Below are 15,606 nucleotides of genomic sequence, written 5' to 3' on the forward strand. Positions count from 1 at the left end.
TTAATGAAAATTTAACTTACATAAATTAGCTATTATATAGAAATAATCCAAATATTAGAGTAATAAAAATGCTGCCATCACAGGAATAAATTACACATCAATACAATTTAAAATAGCTGTTTTTCTGTTATAATTTATTTAAAAATTTCACAATATTAGTGTTTTACTGTATTTTGATCAGTTAATGAATCATTGAATCTATCTATCTATCTATCTATCTATCTATCTATCTATCTATCTATCTGTCTAGACAAACAAACAAACAAACAGTATAGAATCAAGAGTCTTTAAGTAGTTTAAATACTTTAAAGGATCTTTCAAATTCTTAAATTACTATCTCTAATTACCAAATACTTTTTTAAGAAATTAATCCATTTATTCAGTAAGAATATAATGTATACTATTACAAACTATTTATATTTCTTATATATTATTATTCTTTTGAAAAAATGTATCATGATTTCCACAAAAAAATATCAATGCTGAAAACAGCTGTGCTGCATAAAACTAATATGAAATGTGTCTTGAGCAACAAATCAGCATATTAGCATATTAGAAGGATCATGTGACACTGAAGACTGGAGTAAATTACATTTTAAATACATTAAAACAGAAAACAGCTATTTAAAATTGTAACAATATTATTATTTTGATCAAATAAAAACATCTATCTATATATCTATATAAATACATACTACTTAGGATCAATTATTTGGAGTTCCTTGAAAAGTACAGAAAGAACTGTTAGTAGAATAAAAAGACTGGAGTCATTAAGAGGAATCATAATCATAACTAGAACCGTTACATTTCTTACAATTCCCAACCCTATCCTCAATCCCATGATGCCGTAAAGATCAGGAGAGTGTAACATCTCCTGTGTCAGGATCCTTGAAGTTATAATTCATCCAGTCAGTGTGTGCACAGTGCTGCGTACCATGGACCTCCTCAGCATCTGTTCACTTAAACCTCCACAGTGGACAAGAAAATGACGCAGAGCCACAAGACTCGTGCAGAATGTTTAACATCCACTACCAGTCTGTCCACGACCATTGGAAGACTTTAGTTTCTCGAACAATGAAAGAAAAACATGCTTGTTTTCTGGTATCTAGAAGGTGAGTGCCCAAGGACTGTTTAGCTATTCAGCACTTGGTTTAATTTATGTTTTATTTACGCAAATCAATATGTAGTAAAAGGCAGAGTAGCATGCAGGGTGTGAGATAAGAAAGAACACCTGAGAAACACACAGAACATTATGCCGTAAACTACGCAAGTGTGAAAGGTAATTCTACAAAACTGTCGTGGTGGCACGACTTTTACGAATATAAAAGGCCTAAACTGCACTAAATTATAGTGAATTGAATAGATAGATGGATAGATTTTTTCTAACACACAAAATGTGGCAAAAAATACTATTTATTATATATGTGATGATTAATCTAAATATAAAACCTTGAATTACCAGATTACAAAAAAAAAAGGTTTTGCTGCAATTTAAAAAATATCTATATTTTTTATATAAAACATGTACCAATATGCAGGACATCAAAGGTTTGTTTTGATGCCATCTTTTTGAAACCAATGTAAAATATATTTACATAAAATAAATTATATAATTTAATATGTAAAAAAAAAAACAGACCAATGTGGTCTGATTCACAAACTAATACCATCCATGAATATATATTAATTATATATAGACTCCTGAAAAATATATTATTCCTATATTTGTTTTTTAATTCATTAATTTACCTATTAATTCATTCATTTATTTATTTAAGCACATTAACACGCCTCCACCTTTTCAATGGTCATGGTCAGGATAAAGGGGGAGGCAAAACACTGTTCAACACTACACCGTTTTCATAATAACACCTCCTTAAAATGTCCCTGCAGGGGAAACAAACACACACGCTGACTCATCTTTCATCATTTCGGACAGCCCTGATTCAGTCTGTATGAAATCCTCCTATTAAAATAAATGAAGTCTGTTTGATAGACCTTGAAAATAAAAGCCCACTATGAGGGATGGGCTCACTGAGTTCCATCAGTAAAAAACTATAGGTAGGTATGGCCAAGGAGCTCCCAAATACCCCTCTCACAATGAGAAGGTAAAAAGGCTGAAACATGCGTATGTGACTTACCCAAACCATCTTCTGTGAGGTAGCGATCCCTGGCGTACAGCACAGAGTCCAGCATTGACTCAAACAGCAGGAAGTAGCCCTAGAAAATGACAAAATTGGGGAAAACTTTTTAATATTTAAAGATACACGTACAGAAGGCCAGAGATTGCATTAAGGTACACTAGAAACGATTGTGATTATAAAACTGTTACAGTAAAAACACACTAACTGGTTAACAGTAAGTTTCTGTAATATATAAGGTGAATAACTGTAATAGATCTAACCTTGCATTTAATGTAATTTTACCATATAATTCTGTTAAAATTTTGTTTTTTGGAAGTGAAAAAGAACAAGTCATTGTATGATGATGCTGCACATTTGATGGGTATTTTTTTTTCATTGAAATAAATGTTTCTTTTTTAGTTTTTATTTTCTTATCAGTTTTGTACATTAGGGTTTTATCTTACATCTAATGTTGTTAAATTAAAGATAGGGTATGTATTTTTTCAAAAACGCTTTAGAAAACTGAGTCGGGCCTAGTACCAAAACAAACTTGTAGCCAATCAGCAGTAAGGGGCGTGTCTACTCATGATGCAAAGGAGAGAGCGCTCAGTGCACATGACGGATATTAGCCAAGCCGAGCGATGACAGAAAGATAGAGATGGCGGATAAAAAACAAAAGAGGAAAATGTCTGTGGAACAAAGGAAGGCTTACACCATGTCTACACAAAGCGACCGTTGAAAATCATTTGAAATTTGTGTCAATATGTCATAAATAGAACGCGACAGCAGTTTACTGTCGGGGATTTGTCACATCGCGCCGCATCCAGTGTAGACAGCATCACTAATTATAATGAGTTCTATAGTATTTTGTTTTCCGCTTGCGTCCGGTGTGGACACGGTGTTACGATAAGGCAAGACGTAGGACCCGTGTAAATATCGGATCAGCTTTCCAGCGCTGGACAGAACTCAAGGAGCGGTAAAGCCTGCGATCGGATGCCGAGGTTGCTTTGTTTCTTCTCGATAGGTGAGTAACATTGGTTTTGCTTTGTTTCACAGAAATAATCGTTGCCGTACATGTGTGGGGCGGAGCTATCAAAATAGGGGCGAGACCCTTTTGGGGTAGGGCCGTGTTTGAGTGATTTCAAATGTCAACATTGGCTACCAGAAATCACTTACCCCAACTTTAATGTTTATTGCATTATTTTAGTATCATGTTACCATTATGGTGTAATTGTGTGAATGACAATATGCACCTTTTATTATGTATTAGTATTTAGCTTCTCAGCTTGTGGAAAAGTGCTTGCGATAAGCAATATAATTTTTTGCTGTCAGCAATGAATACAAAACATATTAGTACTTCAATAAGTTGGTATAGGCAATTAACATTACATCAATTAATGAAATGTGCGGGGCTTTTTTTTTTTTGTAAATGCACGTTAAATCTGTAAAACCTTAAATGTCGCTACCATATTTTTACGTTACATTTATGCCAGTATTTTACCGTAAATGTCAGAGGTTTTTTTTTTACAGTGTACTTGTAATATTCCAGCATTGAAACACATTCACAAACATTTCAAAACTTAATGCTATAGACCGGCCACAAAACCTAAAGTCATAAAATCATGCAGTTTTAATGAGGAGAGATTTAAAATATTTGGCTGGATAACAAATTGTTCTTAAAAATGTATGTACAATTAAAACAAACTAAAAAATTATTTATAGATAACTTATGTTTTTATGTTTAGAATAAATATATTTTAAGTTACAATTTGTTAATACATTTATTTATTTATTTATAGAGTCATCATTCAAAGTTTGTGTTGATGAAACTTAGTTTTCAAATAAAAATAAAATTATTGGGATTACATGAATTTCGCATGTTCTCATTTCAATACTGAATGATGTTCAATGGGATAAAATTGCTATTTTATTTGAAACAGTTTTTGTGATTTTATGCTAAAATTAGATATGAAAATAGGATAGAAGCAAGCTCGTTTAACTTGGGACAGTAAGCAACTACCCAGAACAGCCAATCAACCACCCATGACCAAACTCCGCTAGCAAAATCTTTCAAAAACATTTCAAGACTAACATTTGGAATTTATTTATTTAGCTCTCACACATTTCCCAACAAGTATCCACAAACACAGCCAAACCGATATCAAACACGAGACCTCTGGATTTATGAGCCCTTCACACTGCACCCTGTTTAAACCTATGCATGGCATTCACTGCACTGACCCCTCACTGACACCGGTTTTGCATGAGTAGTTGACACGTCACCTTCTGAATTATTCTATTACCACTCAACTGCAGCTCGACCGTGTCTCACTGGCCTCAATCTGGACAGCGGCACAGACAGCAATGAGTGAAAAAGGCTGCTTCATGCTCAGAGTAATCTAAAACTGAGGCATAATCAATTACAGAAGACAGACGTGATGGATGTACCTAGAATGAGGGGTAACATTCTTCATCAACATGGTCTTCTGCTTTTTAGTTGATGCAAAATTTACATGGAAGCCTAAAAGCGAATAAGAACAACAAGATGTTCTTTATCACCAAAGTGTACATGTGTCTTGCATAATGCTTAGAATCAGAATCGGAATGAGCTTTATTGGCCAAGTATGTTTACACATACGAGGAATTTGTTTTAGTAACAGAAGCTCCACAGTGCAACAGAAAGACAGCAACAGGACAGGACACAGATAATAAAAGAGTAATATACAAATAGGCAATGTAAAAAACAGCAAAAACACAATATATAATATAGACAATTACAGTCAGGTCCATAAATATTGGGACATCGACACAATTCTAATATTTTTGGCTCTATACACCACCACAATGGATTTCAAATGAAACGAACAAGATGTGCTTTAACTGCAGACTGTCAGCTTTAATTTGAGGGTATTTACATCCAAATCAGGTGAACGGTGTAGGAATTACAACAGTTTGCATATGTGCCTCCCACTTGTTAAGGGACCAAAAGTAATGGGACAGAATAATAATCATAAATCAAACTTTCACTTTTTAATACTTGGTTGCAAATCCTTTGCAGTCAATTACAGCCTGAAGTCTGGAACGCATAGACATCACCAGACGCTGGGTTTCATCCCTGGTGATGCTCTGCCAGGCCTCTACTGCAACCGTCTTCAGTTCCTGCTTGTTCTTGGGGCATTTTCCCTTCAGTTTTGTCTTCAGCAAGTGAAATGCATGCTCAATCGGATTCAGGTCAGGTGATTGACTTGGCCATTGCATAACAGTCCACTTCTTTCCCTTCAAAAATTCTTTGGTTGCTTTTGCAGTACACTTTGGGTCATTGTCCATCTGCACTGTGAAGCGCCGTCCAGTGAGTTCTGAAGCATTTGGCTGAATATGAGCAGATAATATTGCCCGAAACACTTCAGAATTCATCCTGCTGCTTTTGTCAGTAGTCACATCATCAATAAATACAAGAGAACCAGTTCCACTGGCAGCCATACATGCCCACGCCATGACACTACCACCACCATGCTTCACTGATGAGGTGGTATGCTTAGGATCATGAGCAGTTCCTTTCCTTCTCCATACTCTTCTCTTCCCATCACTCTGGTACAAGTTGATCTTGGTCTCATCCGTCCATAGGATGTTGTTCTAGAACTGTGAAGGCTTTTTTAGATGTCGTTTGGCAAACTCTAATCTGGCCTTCCTGTTTTTGAGGCTCACCAATGGTTTACATCTTGTGGTGAACCCTCTGTATTCACTCTGGTGAAGTCTTCTCTTGATTGTTGACTTTGACACACATACACCTACCTCCTGGAGAGTGATCTTGATCTGGCTAACTGTTGTGAAGGGTGTTTTCTTCACCATGGAAAGAATTCTTCGGTCATCCACCACAGTTGTTTTCCGTGGTCTTCTGGTGTTGCTGAGCTCACCGGTGCATTCCTTCTTTTTAAGAATGTTCCAAACAGTTGTTTTGGCCACGCCTAATGTTTTTGCTATCTCTCTGATGGGTTTGTTTTGTTTTTTCAGCCTAATGATGGCTTGCTTCACTGATAGTGACAGCTCTTTGGATCTCATCTTGACAGTTGACAGCAACAGATTGCAAATGCAAATAGCACACTTGAAATGAACTCTGGACCTTTTATCTGCTCATTGTAATTGGGATAATGAGGGAATAACACACACCTGGCCATGGAACAGCTGAGAAGCCAATTGTCCCATTACTTTTGGTCCCTTAACAAGTGGGAGGCACATATGCAAACTGTTGTAATTCCTACACCGTCCACCTGATTTGGATGTAAATACCCTCAAATTAAAGCTGACAGTCTGCAGTTAAAGCACATCTTGTTTGTTTCATTTGAAATCCATTGTGGTGGTGTATAGAGCCAAAAATGTTAGAATTGTGTCGATGTCTCAATATTTATGGACCTGACTGTATGTGTGTACAGGTCTGATGTGTGCAAATTTGAAATGAAAAAAATAAATAAATAAGTGTTGTGAATAAATAATGTATAATTGAGTTGTGTGTTCCATGTTTATTGTCAAGTGTTCATTAAATAGTTTGCCTGAGGGAAGAAACTGTTCCTGTGTCTGGTCGTTCTGGTGCTCAGAGCTCTGTAGCGTCGACCACACGGTAACACTTCAAAGAGGGAGTGTGCTGGGTGTGAGCGGTCCAGAGTGATTTGGATACCAGTCCTTTTGCTCACTCTGGATGAGTACAGCTCTTGGAGAGTGGGGAGGGTTGTACCAATGATTTGCTCAGCAGTCCGGACTACCCTCCATAGTCTTCTGAGGTCAGATTTGGTAGCTGAGCTGAACCAGACAGTTATTGGCATGCAGAGGATGGATTCAATGATGGCAGAGTAGAACTGTTTCAGCAGCTCCTGTGGCAGATTGAACTTCCTCAGCTGGCGAAGGAAGTACAACCTCTGCTGGGCCTTTTTGACAATAGAGTCAATGTGAATGTCCCACTTCAGGTCCTGAGAAATTGTGGTACCCAGGAATCTGAATGACTCCACTGCAGTCACAGTGCTGTTCATGATGGTGAGTGGGGGGAGAGCAGGGGGGTTTTTCTCCTGAAGTCCACGATCATCTCCACAGTTCTGAGCGTGTTAAGCTCCAGGTTGTTAAGACTGCACCATACAGCCAGCTCCTTGACCTCCTGTCTGTAAGCAGACTCATCACCATCCTGAATGAGGCCGATCAGTGTGGTGTTGTCTGCAAACTTCAGGAGCTTGACAGAGGGGTCTTTAGATGTGCAGTCGTTGGTGTAGAGAGAGAGAAGAGCAGTGGGGAGAGAATGCAGCCCTGAGGAGCTCCAGTACTGATGGTGTGGGTGCTGGATGAGAATTTACCAAGCTTTACTAGCTGCTGCCTGTCTGTCAGGAAGCTGTTGATCCACTGACAGACAGAGGTGGGGATGGAGAGCTGTGTCAGTTTATACTAAAGGGTGTCCGTGATGATGGTGTTAAAAACGGAGCTGAAATCCACAAACAGGATCTTCACATAAGTCCCTGGTCTGTCCAGATGCTGCAGGATGAAGTGCAGTACCATGTTGACTGCATCATCCACAGACCTGTTTGCTCTGTAGGCAAACTGCAGGGGGATCCAGTGATGCCCTTCAGATAAGCCAAAACCAGTCTTTCAAATGATTTCATGGCCACAGATGTTAGAGCCACAGGTCTGTAGTCATTAAGTCCAGTAATTTTGGGTTTCTTTGGGAAGGGGATTATGGTGGAGCGTTTGAAGCATGAGGGGACTTCACACAGCTCCAGTGATCTGTTGAAGATCTGTGTGAAGATGAGGGCAAGCTGGTCAGCACAGGCTTTTAGGCAGGCTGATGACACACCGACTGGGCCTGGTGCTTTCCTCCTTTTGTTCTTTCTGAAGACCTGGCACACATCTCCTTCGCTTATCTGAATTGTAGGTGTGGGGGAGAGGGGGGTTGCTGGAGGTGTGGATGGTTGTGTGGAGAGGTGTTCAGGGCGGGTGTGGGGTGATTTTTCAAACCAGCAATAAAACTTGTTCAAGTCGTCTGCTAGTTGTTGATTCTCCAAAGTGCTGGGGGATGGTGACTTGTGGTGATATCTTTCATACCTTTCCACACTGAAGCAGAATCACTGGAAGAGAATTTGTTCCTTAGCTTGTCAGAATATTTCTGATCTCCTTTTCCAGTGTGTATTTGGCCTGTTTATACAAGACTTTATCCCCCTTTCTGTAAGCATCTTCTTTGGCCTGACGGAGCTGTCTGAGTTTTGCAGTGAACCATGGTTTGTTGTAGGTTAAATGAGTCCTGGAAGGAATGCACATATCCTTACAGAAACTGATATAAGATGTTACAGTCTCTGTGAGCTCGTCCAGATTGGTGGCAGCAGCTTCAAAAACACTCCAATCATTGAGAGATAAACAGGCTTGTAAATCCCGCTCTGTTTCATTAGTCCATCTTTTAAGAGTTCTTCATACAGGTTTTGCAGACTTAACTTTCTGCCTGTAGCTCGGAATAAGATGAACCAAACAGTGATCAGAGAGTCCTAAAGCTGCTCGTGGGACAGAGTGAAATGCGTCCTTTATTGTTGTGTAACAGTGATCCAGTATATTACTGTCTCTAGTGGGACATGTGATGTGCTGTCTGTATTCTGACAGTTCGCGGGAGAGATTTGCTTTATTAAAGTCCCTGAGAATGATTAAAGCAGAGTCTGGGTGTTGTTGCTCACTCTCTGTGATCATATCAGCGAGTGGTGGAATGTAGACACTCACGAGAATGAATGAGCAGAACTCCTGCGGCGAATAGAATGGCTTGCAGTTAATGAAGAGTGTTTCTAAATCTGAACAGCACATCTTCTTTAACACAGTTACATCTGTACACCACCTATCATTGACGTAAAAGCACGTCCCGCCGCCGCACAATTTCCCCGTTGATTCTGCGTCCCGATCTGCTCTGATCAGCTGGAAGTTAGCCAGATGGAGCATGCTGTCTGGTATGTTGCCATTCAGCCAAGTTACCGTGAAACACGGAGCAGCAGAGTTTGTCTGTTTGGTTGGGTAGAGATCGGAGATTCGCCAGATGGATGCTAGGCAACGGCATTCGAAATTTGCGCCGTCTTCACGAGCATGCCGGATCGCATCCCCCGTCTGCGCATCCTCCTGAAGCGTTTCACCAGAGCTACGGCTCCGCCAACTACAATGTCCAGCAAAACGTCCAAATAGTCAAAATCCGGTAAAAGATTTTGTGGTGTGTTCTGCCGAATGTTCAGCAGGTCATCCCTGGTAAAACTGATCATATTTGAGAAACAAAAAACAAGAAAAACAAACAAAAACAGTACAAACACTGAAGAGCAAAGCACAGTAGCTGCCATCTGTGGCGTCATCTTAGTGTAAGTTAGTGTAAGCCATCTTAGTTATATTAGTGTGGAAGCGACAGCTCTGATGTGCATAAAACATTTTCCTCTAGAAATTTAGTTCTGGTATATTGGTTTAAAAAAAATAAATAACCATATAATATTTCGATATTTAACAAAGGTTTCCTCTCATGATGTTGTATTGAAAAGTCTGTTGCTGTAAAAGGTCACATAGGCACTTCTGTGCTTTTAGGCTGAGGTCAACTGGCCCAGCACCCTCAAAAGCCATGCTGTGACAGCAACTGTACTGGATCTCTCTGGGTCGTTTTTAAACAGACTTAGCATTAGAGTGATGGCTAAGCTTCTCCATGGTGTAATTTAGAACCCAATTTCACAGGCGGCTGCCTCCACTGCAGTGTGAGAGAGAGAGAGAGAGGGAGAGACACAGAGAGGGAGAGAGACACTAAGGGGAGATGTATACACACTACCATTCATAATATTGGGGTCAGCAAGATTTTTTCAATAAATTGATACTTTTATTCAGCAAAAGATGCATTAAATTTTCAAAAATTACAGTAAAGACTTTTCACACTTTTTGCAATTCTGTTCTTTTGAATTTTCTATTTATAAAATCATTCTAAAAAAAAAAATTAAGCAGCACAACAGCATTGTTTTAATCACTGATAAGGTTGATTTGTTTTCTTCAAATATTATAATTATTTCTGAAGGATCATGTGACACTGAAGAATAGAGTAATGACTCCAGAAAATTCAGCTTCACATCAGAATAAATTACATTTTAAAAATTATTAAAATAGACTAATATATAATAGAAATATAATAGACTAATATAACTATTTAGTGTTTCAAATAAATATATTCATTTGTATGCATTTTATTTATTTTTAATATATTTTTTATGTTGTGATCAAATAAATACAGCCTTGGTGAGCTTAAATTTTTTTTATCTATCTGTCTGTTGTCTCTAATTCCAAGCTACAACAATAAGTAGCTACATGTAACTACATTAAAGCTATACAAAAAAAAAAAAAAAATGCATCATTCATTCATTCAAGCTATAAGGGAATATATTTTTATAATTGCCAGTTATTTTAAATATAATCTATTACCAGAACCAAAAACTAGAATAAACAGAAATGTTTATACCAGATTCAAAAACATATATTAATGAGAAGTAAATGCCAATGTAGCATTTGAATGTGCTACACCACTACTCATTAAATAAGAAGTAGCTTATTAGCTACAATGTTTTGAAAGAAGTTGAGATTCGATCATAGTACTGAAAAAAGTAGTGAAGTTATCAGATTTTATGCTTTTAGCTAGTAGCACCCCAACGCTGCTCTGTAATCCTAAAATCAAGTTATTTTTCTTTTCTCCCACCAAGCATTTAAACATTTATTAGTAGTGAAAGAATTAATCTGTGCAATTGCCAGCCTCTTTCATGGTGTGTGGATCCATTGTTTCCCATTATTGTTTCCTGAAAAATAGCCTAAACACTTTTTCACATTTTTTAAAGAAATACTTTTATAAGCTGACATCCCACAACTTCTAGTCCAACAAGCAAAATGTGAGTATTACAGGAACATTATCTGTGCACAACAAGGTAAATCCCATAGAGAGAAGATCCAATAACACACACTGGTGTTAAAAAAAAAAAAAAAAAAAGTTATTGCAAAATGAATGGCTGAATGTGGCCAAAATGCAGATCGATTCATTAAACCATGTGGAGCTGGGGCAGAATTACCTGAATGCAACTAATGAAATGCTAATGAAAATTGGACAGCAGCATTCATGCACATTAAACAAATTACCCCATAAACATAAACACACACACACACACACACACACACATACATGAATGCCACTTTTTTCCATTTAGATTTGGAGCAAAGAATTCATTATGATATGTAATATAATTACAGTTCACATAACAATTCATTAAATGTGAGGATTCAGATGACTTGTGCAAAAAAAGTGCTTCTCTAACAAAAAGGCAAACAATCAAATGTTGAAACGGGTCAATTAAGTCAAGAGTCTGTTTTAGATCATGCTGTTGTAATCTGTTTCTTGTGAACATCAGAGAATAGTGTTCGTCTGGCCCAGAGTGGCCATCTCTGCTCTATGAACACCTGGCATGAGCACCATTCAACCTCTGCCAACGTCATGAGCATTCAATGAACAATCCTCTCAATTACAGTACAACAATATCAATCCAGCTCCCAGGGGCTGTGTAATCATCTAGTTCTCACTCACTCAATCTCACAAATCCAAAGCCAGAAACACTAAACCCATAAATGGTTCAAGCTACATGCTATAATGAATTTAAATGTCTGAATACTCAACTAATCACTCCACAGTGTAATATACAGTAAATAAATACTAATGTCTTAATAATTACCCCTGTTGTTTTTAACCTTTCCACCACTATGGGACAGACTGGGAGAGACATAACAGGAAATAATGTAACCATATCACTTATTAGTCTAATATACAATGTTATATTTATATTTATCTTATAATGTTGTCATGTTTTTATTGTGTCTTATTGTGTTAGCTGTATTTTTTTTTTTTAACCTAATCAAAATAACCCAACTGCAGTTTGATTGAGATTAATTGGAATATATATATATATATATATATATATATATATATATATATATATATATAGTGACGAGCATCCCGAAGTGTCATCAGCGTCGCCCTGGAAACAAGCGAGGAACACCTGCCCATCCTCATCACAGGCTGATCGGTCACAGCTGCGGCTCATCAGGCGGTGGCTACATAAGTCACGTAAGCCCCATACACAGGGAGACTACTCCATGAGACCAAGCACTAACTCGCCCTCTCATTTCTCCCACAGACAGCAGCGTGTGACCGACCAGCCCCACCGGAACACTTCACGGATTCACTGCACTGGGAAAGAAAGAATAGAGCACTCACCGCACTGGAGCACCCACAAGTACCCTTTTCCCCGTTGTTGCCCATCACTCCTCCTCAATAAAGCCACCCTTCGGGGCCTTTAACCTGCCTTCCCTGTCGTGTGATTCCTCACCCCGTTACACTGGTGGAGAATGCAGGCAGATTCGTGAGGAATCACCGACAAGCGATTTCCCTGACCTCATCTTTTTTTTCCTTTATGTTCCCTCTTTTTGTTGTTAGGGCGGGCGCTCCTCCCCTCACCATGGACGAAATCCTCCAACGGCTTGCCGATGTTAGCATCCGCCAGCAGCAGATCGTTGAGCACCTCGCCACTCGTCAAGGAGAGACGGAGCAAGGGCTTGCGGCTTTGCAAGCCACCGCTCAACGCGTTCCGCTGCCGGACCCCCGAGTGCAAGCCACGAAATTGCTCCCCAAGATGACCCCGCATGATGATGTGGAAGCTTTCCTTCAAATGTTTGAGATAACGGCAACCTCTGAAGGGTGGCATCCCGACGACTGGGCACGTGCGTTAGCTCCCCTACTGACGGGTGAAGCTCAGCGCACGTTCTTCACTCTTCCCACCGCCTCCGCCGACCAGTATGCGGAGGTTAAGAGGGAGATCCTCGCCAGCGTGAGATTATCACCCATCTGTGCCACTCAGTACTTCCACGAGTGGGAATATAAGCCCCGTCTGCCAGCCCGTGCCCAGGCCGCCGAACTAACGCGACTTGCGCAACATTGGCTGCTGGAGGGGGCGTCATCAGCCAGTCAGGTGGTGGAATGTGTGGTGATAGATCGTCTGCTTCGAGCCCTTCCCCGCTCCCATCGACAGGCGGTTGGAATGAGGAACCCAACCACCACCCTGGAACTCGTGGAGGCCATAGAGCTGGCGGATACAGCCCAACATTGGGACGCTGGGGAGGTAGCGCCGCCGTTTCCCCGAAGGGTGGTTCAGGAGTGACGCACGCCCGAGGGCACCCAGCGACCTATGAGCAGGCCGGCGGTTTCCCCGCCGCGGGACGAGCCCATGCCAACAGAGGCTCCCGCACTTCCCACACGGACATGGCTGGCAGGCTGCATTGTACACCGCGACCTACCGGCTGGGGCTCCAGAAGTGGAAGTGAAGGTGAATGGAAAGCCATTCCGGGCCCTCCTGGATTCAGGCAGTGCGGTCACTCTAGTGCAGTCTCACATTCGCGCTCCACGTATGGAGTGTAAAACCTTCCTCCCCATCATGTGTCCACGGGGACACCCGACAAGTACCCGCCCGCAGAGTGACCATTTCGGCCATGTCCGGCACCTGGCCCATCGAAGTCGGGGTAGTGAAGGACCTTCCCGTGCCCGTGCTGGTTGGGAGAGACTGGCCCGGGTTTGACCGCCTGCTGGCCACGGCGACGCAGCCTGCCAGCCTTCGAAGGGACCGCCAGAGACGGAGGCCCAGGAAAGGACATCGCCAGAGCCCAGTTCTTTTGGCCTCGGACAGCGGGAGAGATGGCGAGTCCCCCTCCCAAAATACTAACCTCTTCTATGATGTCTTCCAACAGGTGACGGGAGGGGGATCATTCGGGAAGGAACAACGAGAGGATGACAGGCTGAAGCATTGCTGGACTCAGGTGACCTGCCAAGTGACGTCACCCAGGACGCCTCCCCTCAGTCCGCTGATACCGCTGCCCATCATCGAGGTGCCCTTCGAGCGCATCGGGATGGACCTCATGGGGCCGTTGCCTAAATCTGCCCGGGGACATGAATACATCCCTTCGAAAAGCCACTGCAAAAGCCATCGCCCAGGAACTCTTCCTGCTCTCCAGCAGAGTCGGCATTCCAGCGGAGATCCTGACCGATCAGGGTACCCCCTTTATGTCCCGGCTAATGGCTGACCTCTGCCGGCTGTTGCGGGTGAAACAGTTGAGGACAACCGTCTATCATCCCCAGACCGACGGACTGGTTGAACGCTTCAACCAGACCCTGAAGCAGATGCTGAGACGGGTGGCCACGGAGGACAAGCGCGATTGGGACCTCATGATCCCCTACGTCCTCTTCGGGATCTGCGAAGTCCCCCAGGCCTCAACTGGATTCACCCCCTTCGAGCTCCTATTTGGCCGACAACCCCGCAGCCTCCTGGATGTGGGAAGGAGGCCCGGGAACACCATACCGAAGCGCAGCAGGCTCAACAGCGCCACTACAACCGGGCAGCCCAGCCACGGGCGTTCCAGACAGGAGAACCTGCAAGTTCTCCTGTCTGGAACTCCTGTCTGGAACTTGGCCTGCAAGTTCCTGGCCACCTGGCAGGGGCCTTACACAGTGCTGGAGAAAATCGGGCCGGTTGCTTACCGTGTACGTCAGCCAGGAAGAAGGAAAGCCGAGCAGCTCTACCACATCAACCTGCTCAAGAAGTGGGTGGGGACTAGAGACCAGCTCGCCGCTCGCTGATCCCGTGGTGGTTGATGTCAACCCCCATCTCTCGGCTGCCCAGAAGGGGGAGCAGCAGCACCTGATCGGTCAGTTCTCTGATGTGTTCTCGTCTCTCCCTGGGCAGACCAGCGTCCTCCAGCATGACATACGGACGCCACGAGGGGTCGTCGTCAGGCAACGGCCCTACCGTGTCCCTGAGACTCGTCGGCAGGCTATTGAGGAAGAAATACAACAAATGCTGAAGTTAGGGGTGATAGAACCATCCCGCAGCCCGTGGTGCAGCCCAATCGTGATGGTCCCGAAACCGGATGGCACCCTCCGTTTCTGCAACGACTTCCGCCGCCTCAACGAGGTCTCTGAGTTTGACGGATACCCCATGCCTCGGGTGGACGAGTTGTTGGACCGACTGGGAAGGGCCCGGTATATCTCGACGTTGGACCTCACCAAAGGTTACTGGCAGGTACCCCTCTCTGAGAATGCCAAACCTAAGACTGCTTTTTCCACCTCTAGTGTCCACTGGCAGTACCGGACCCTTCCCTTCGGCCTTCACGGGGCCCCTGCCATGTTCCAGCGGATGATGGACATCCTATTGCAGCCCCATCAGTCCTACGCCGCCGCTTACCTGGATGACGTGGTAATCCATTCCGAGGCATGGGAAGACCACCTGGATCGGTTACGGAGGGTGCTCTCGGAGCTACGGAAGGCTGGGCTCACCGCCAACCCTCGCAAATGCCACCTTGCCCTCTCCGAGGCGAAGTACCTGGGTTTCCAGGTTGGTCAGGGGAATCATTCGGCCACAGGAGAAGAAGGTGG

The 15,606-nt window shown here is 42.4% G+C and overlaps 1 protein-coding gene across 3 annotated transcripts in view; it reads right to left on the reverse strand.

Annotated features, from left to right (window-relative positions):
• Positions 1–15,606, reverse strand: part of prmt3 (protein arginine methyltransferase 3) — a 70,620-nt gene that overhangs the window by 27,554 nt on the left and 27,460 nt on the right. For all 3 annotated transcript variants that reach the window (XM_079434007.1, XM_079434006.1, XM_079434008.1), the window contains exon 11: positions 2,142–2,220. In XM_079434007.1, the coding sequence (XP_079290133.1) occupies positions 2,142–2,220 (79 nt within the window). The remainder of the gene's footprint in view (positions 1–2,141; positions 2,221–15,606) is intronic.

Source organism: Barbus barbus, assembly GCF_936440315.1.
Source record: "Barbus barbus genome assembly, chromosome: 2".
NCBI classification, from domain to species: Eukaryota; Metazoa; Chordata; class Actinopteri; order Cypriniformes; family Cyprinidae; genus Barbus; species Barbus barbus.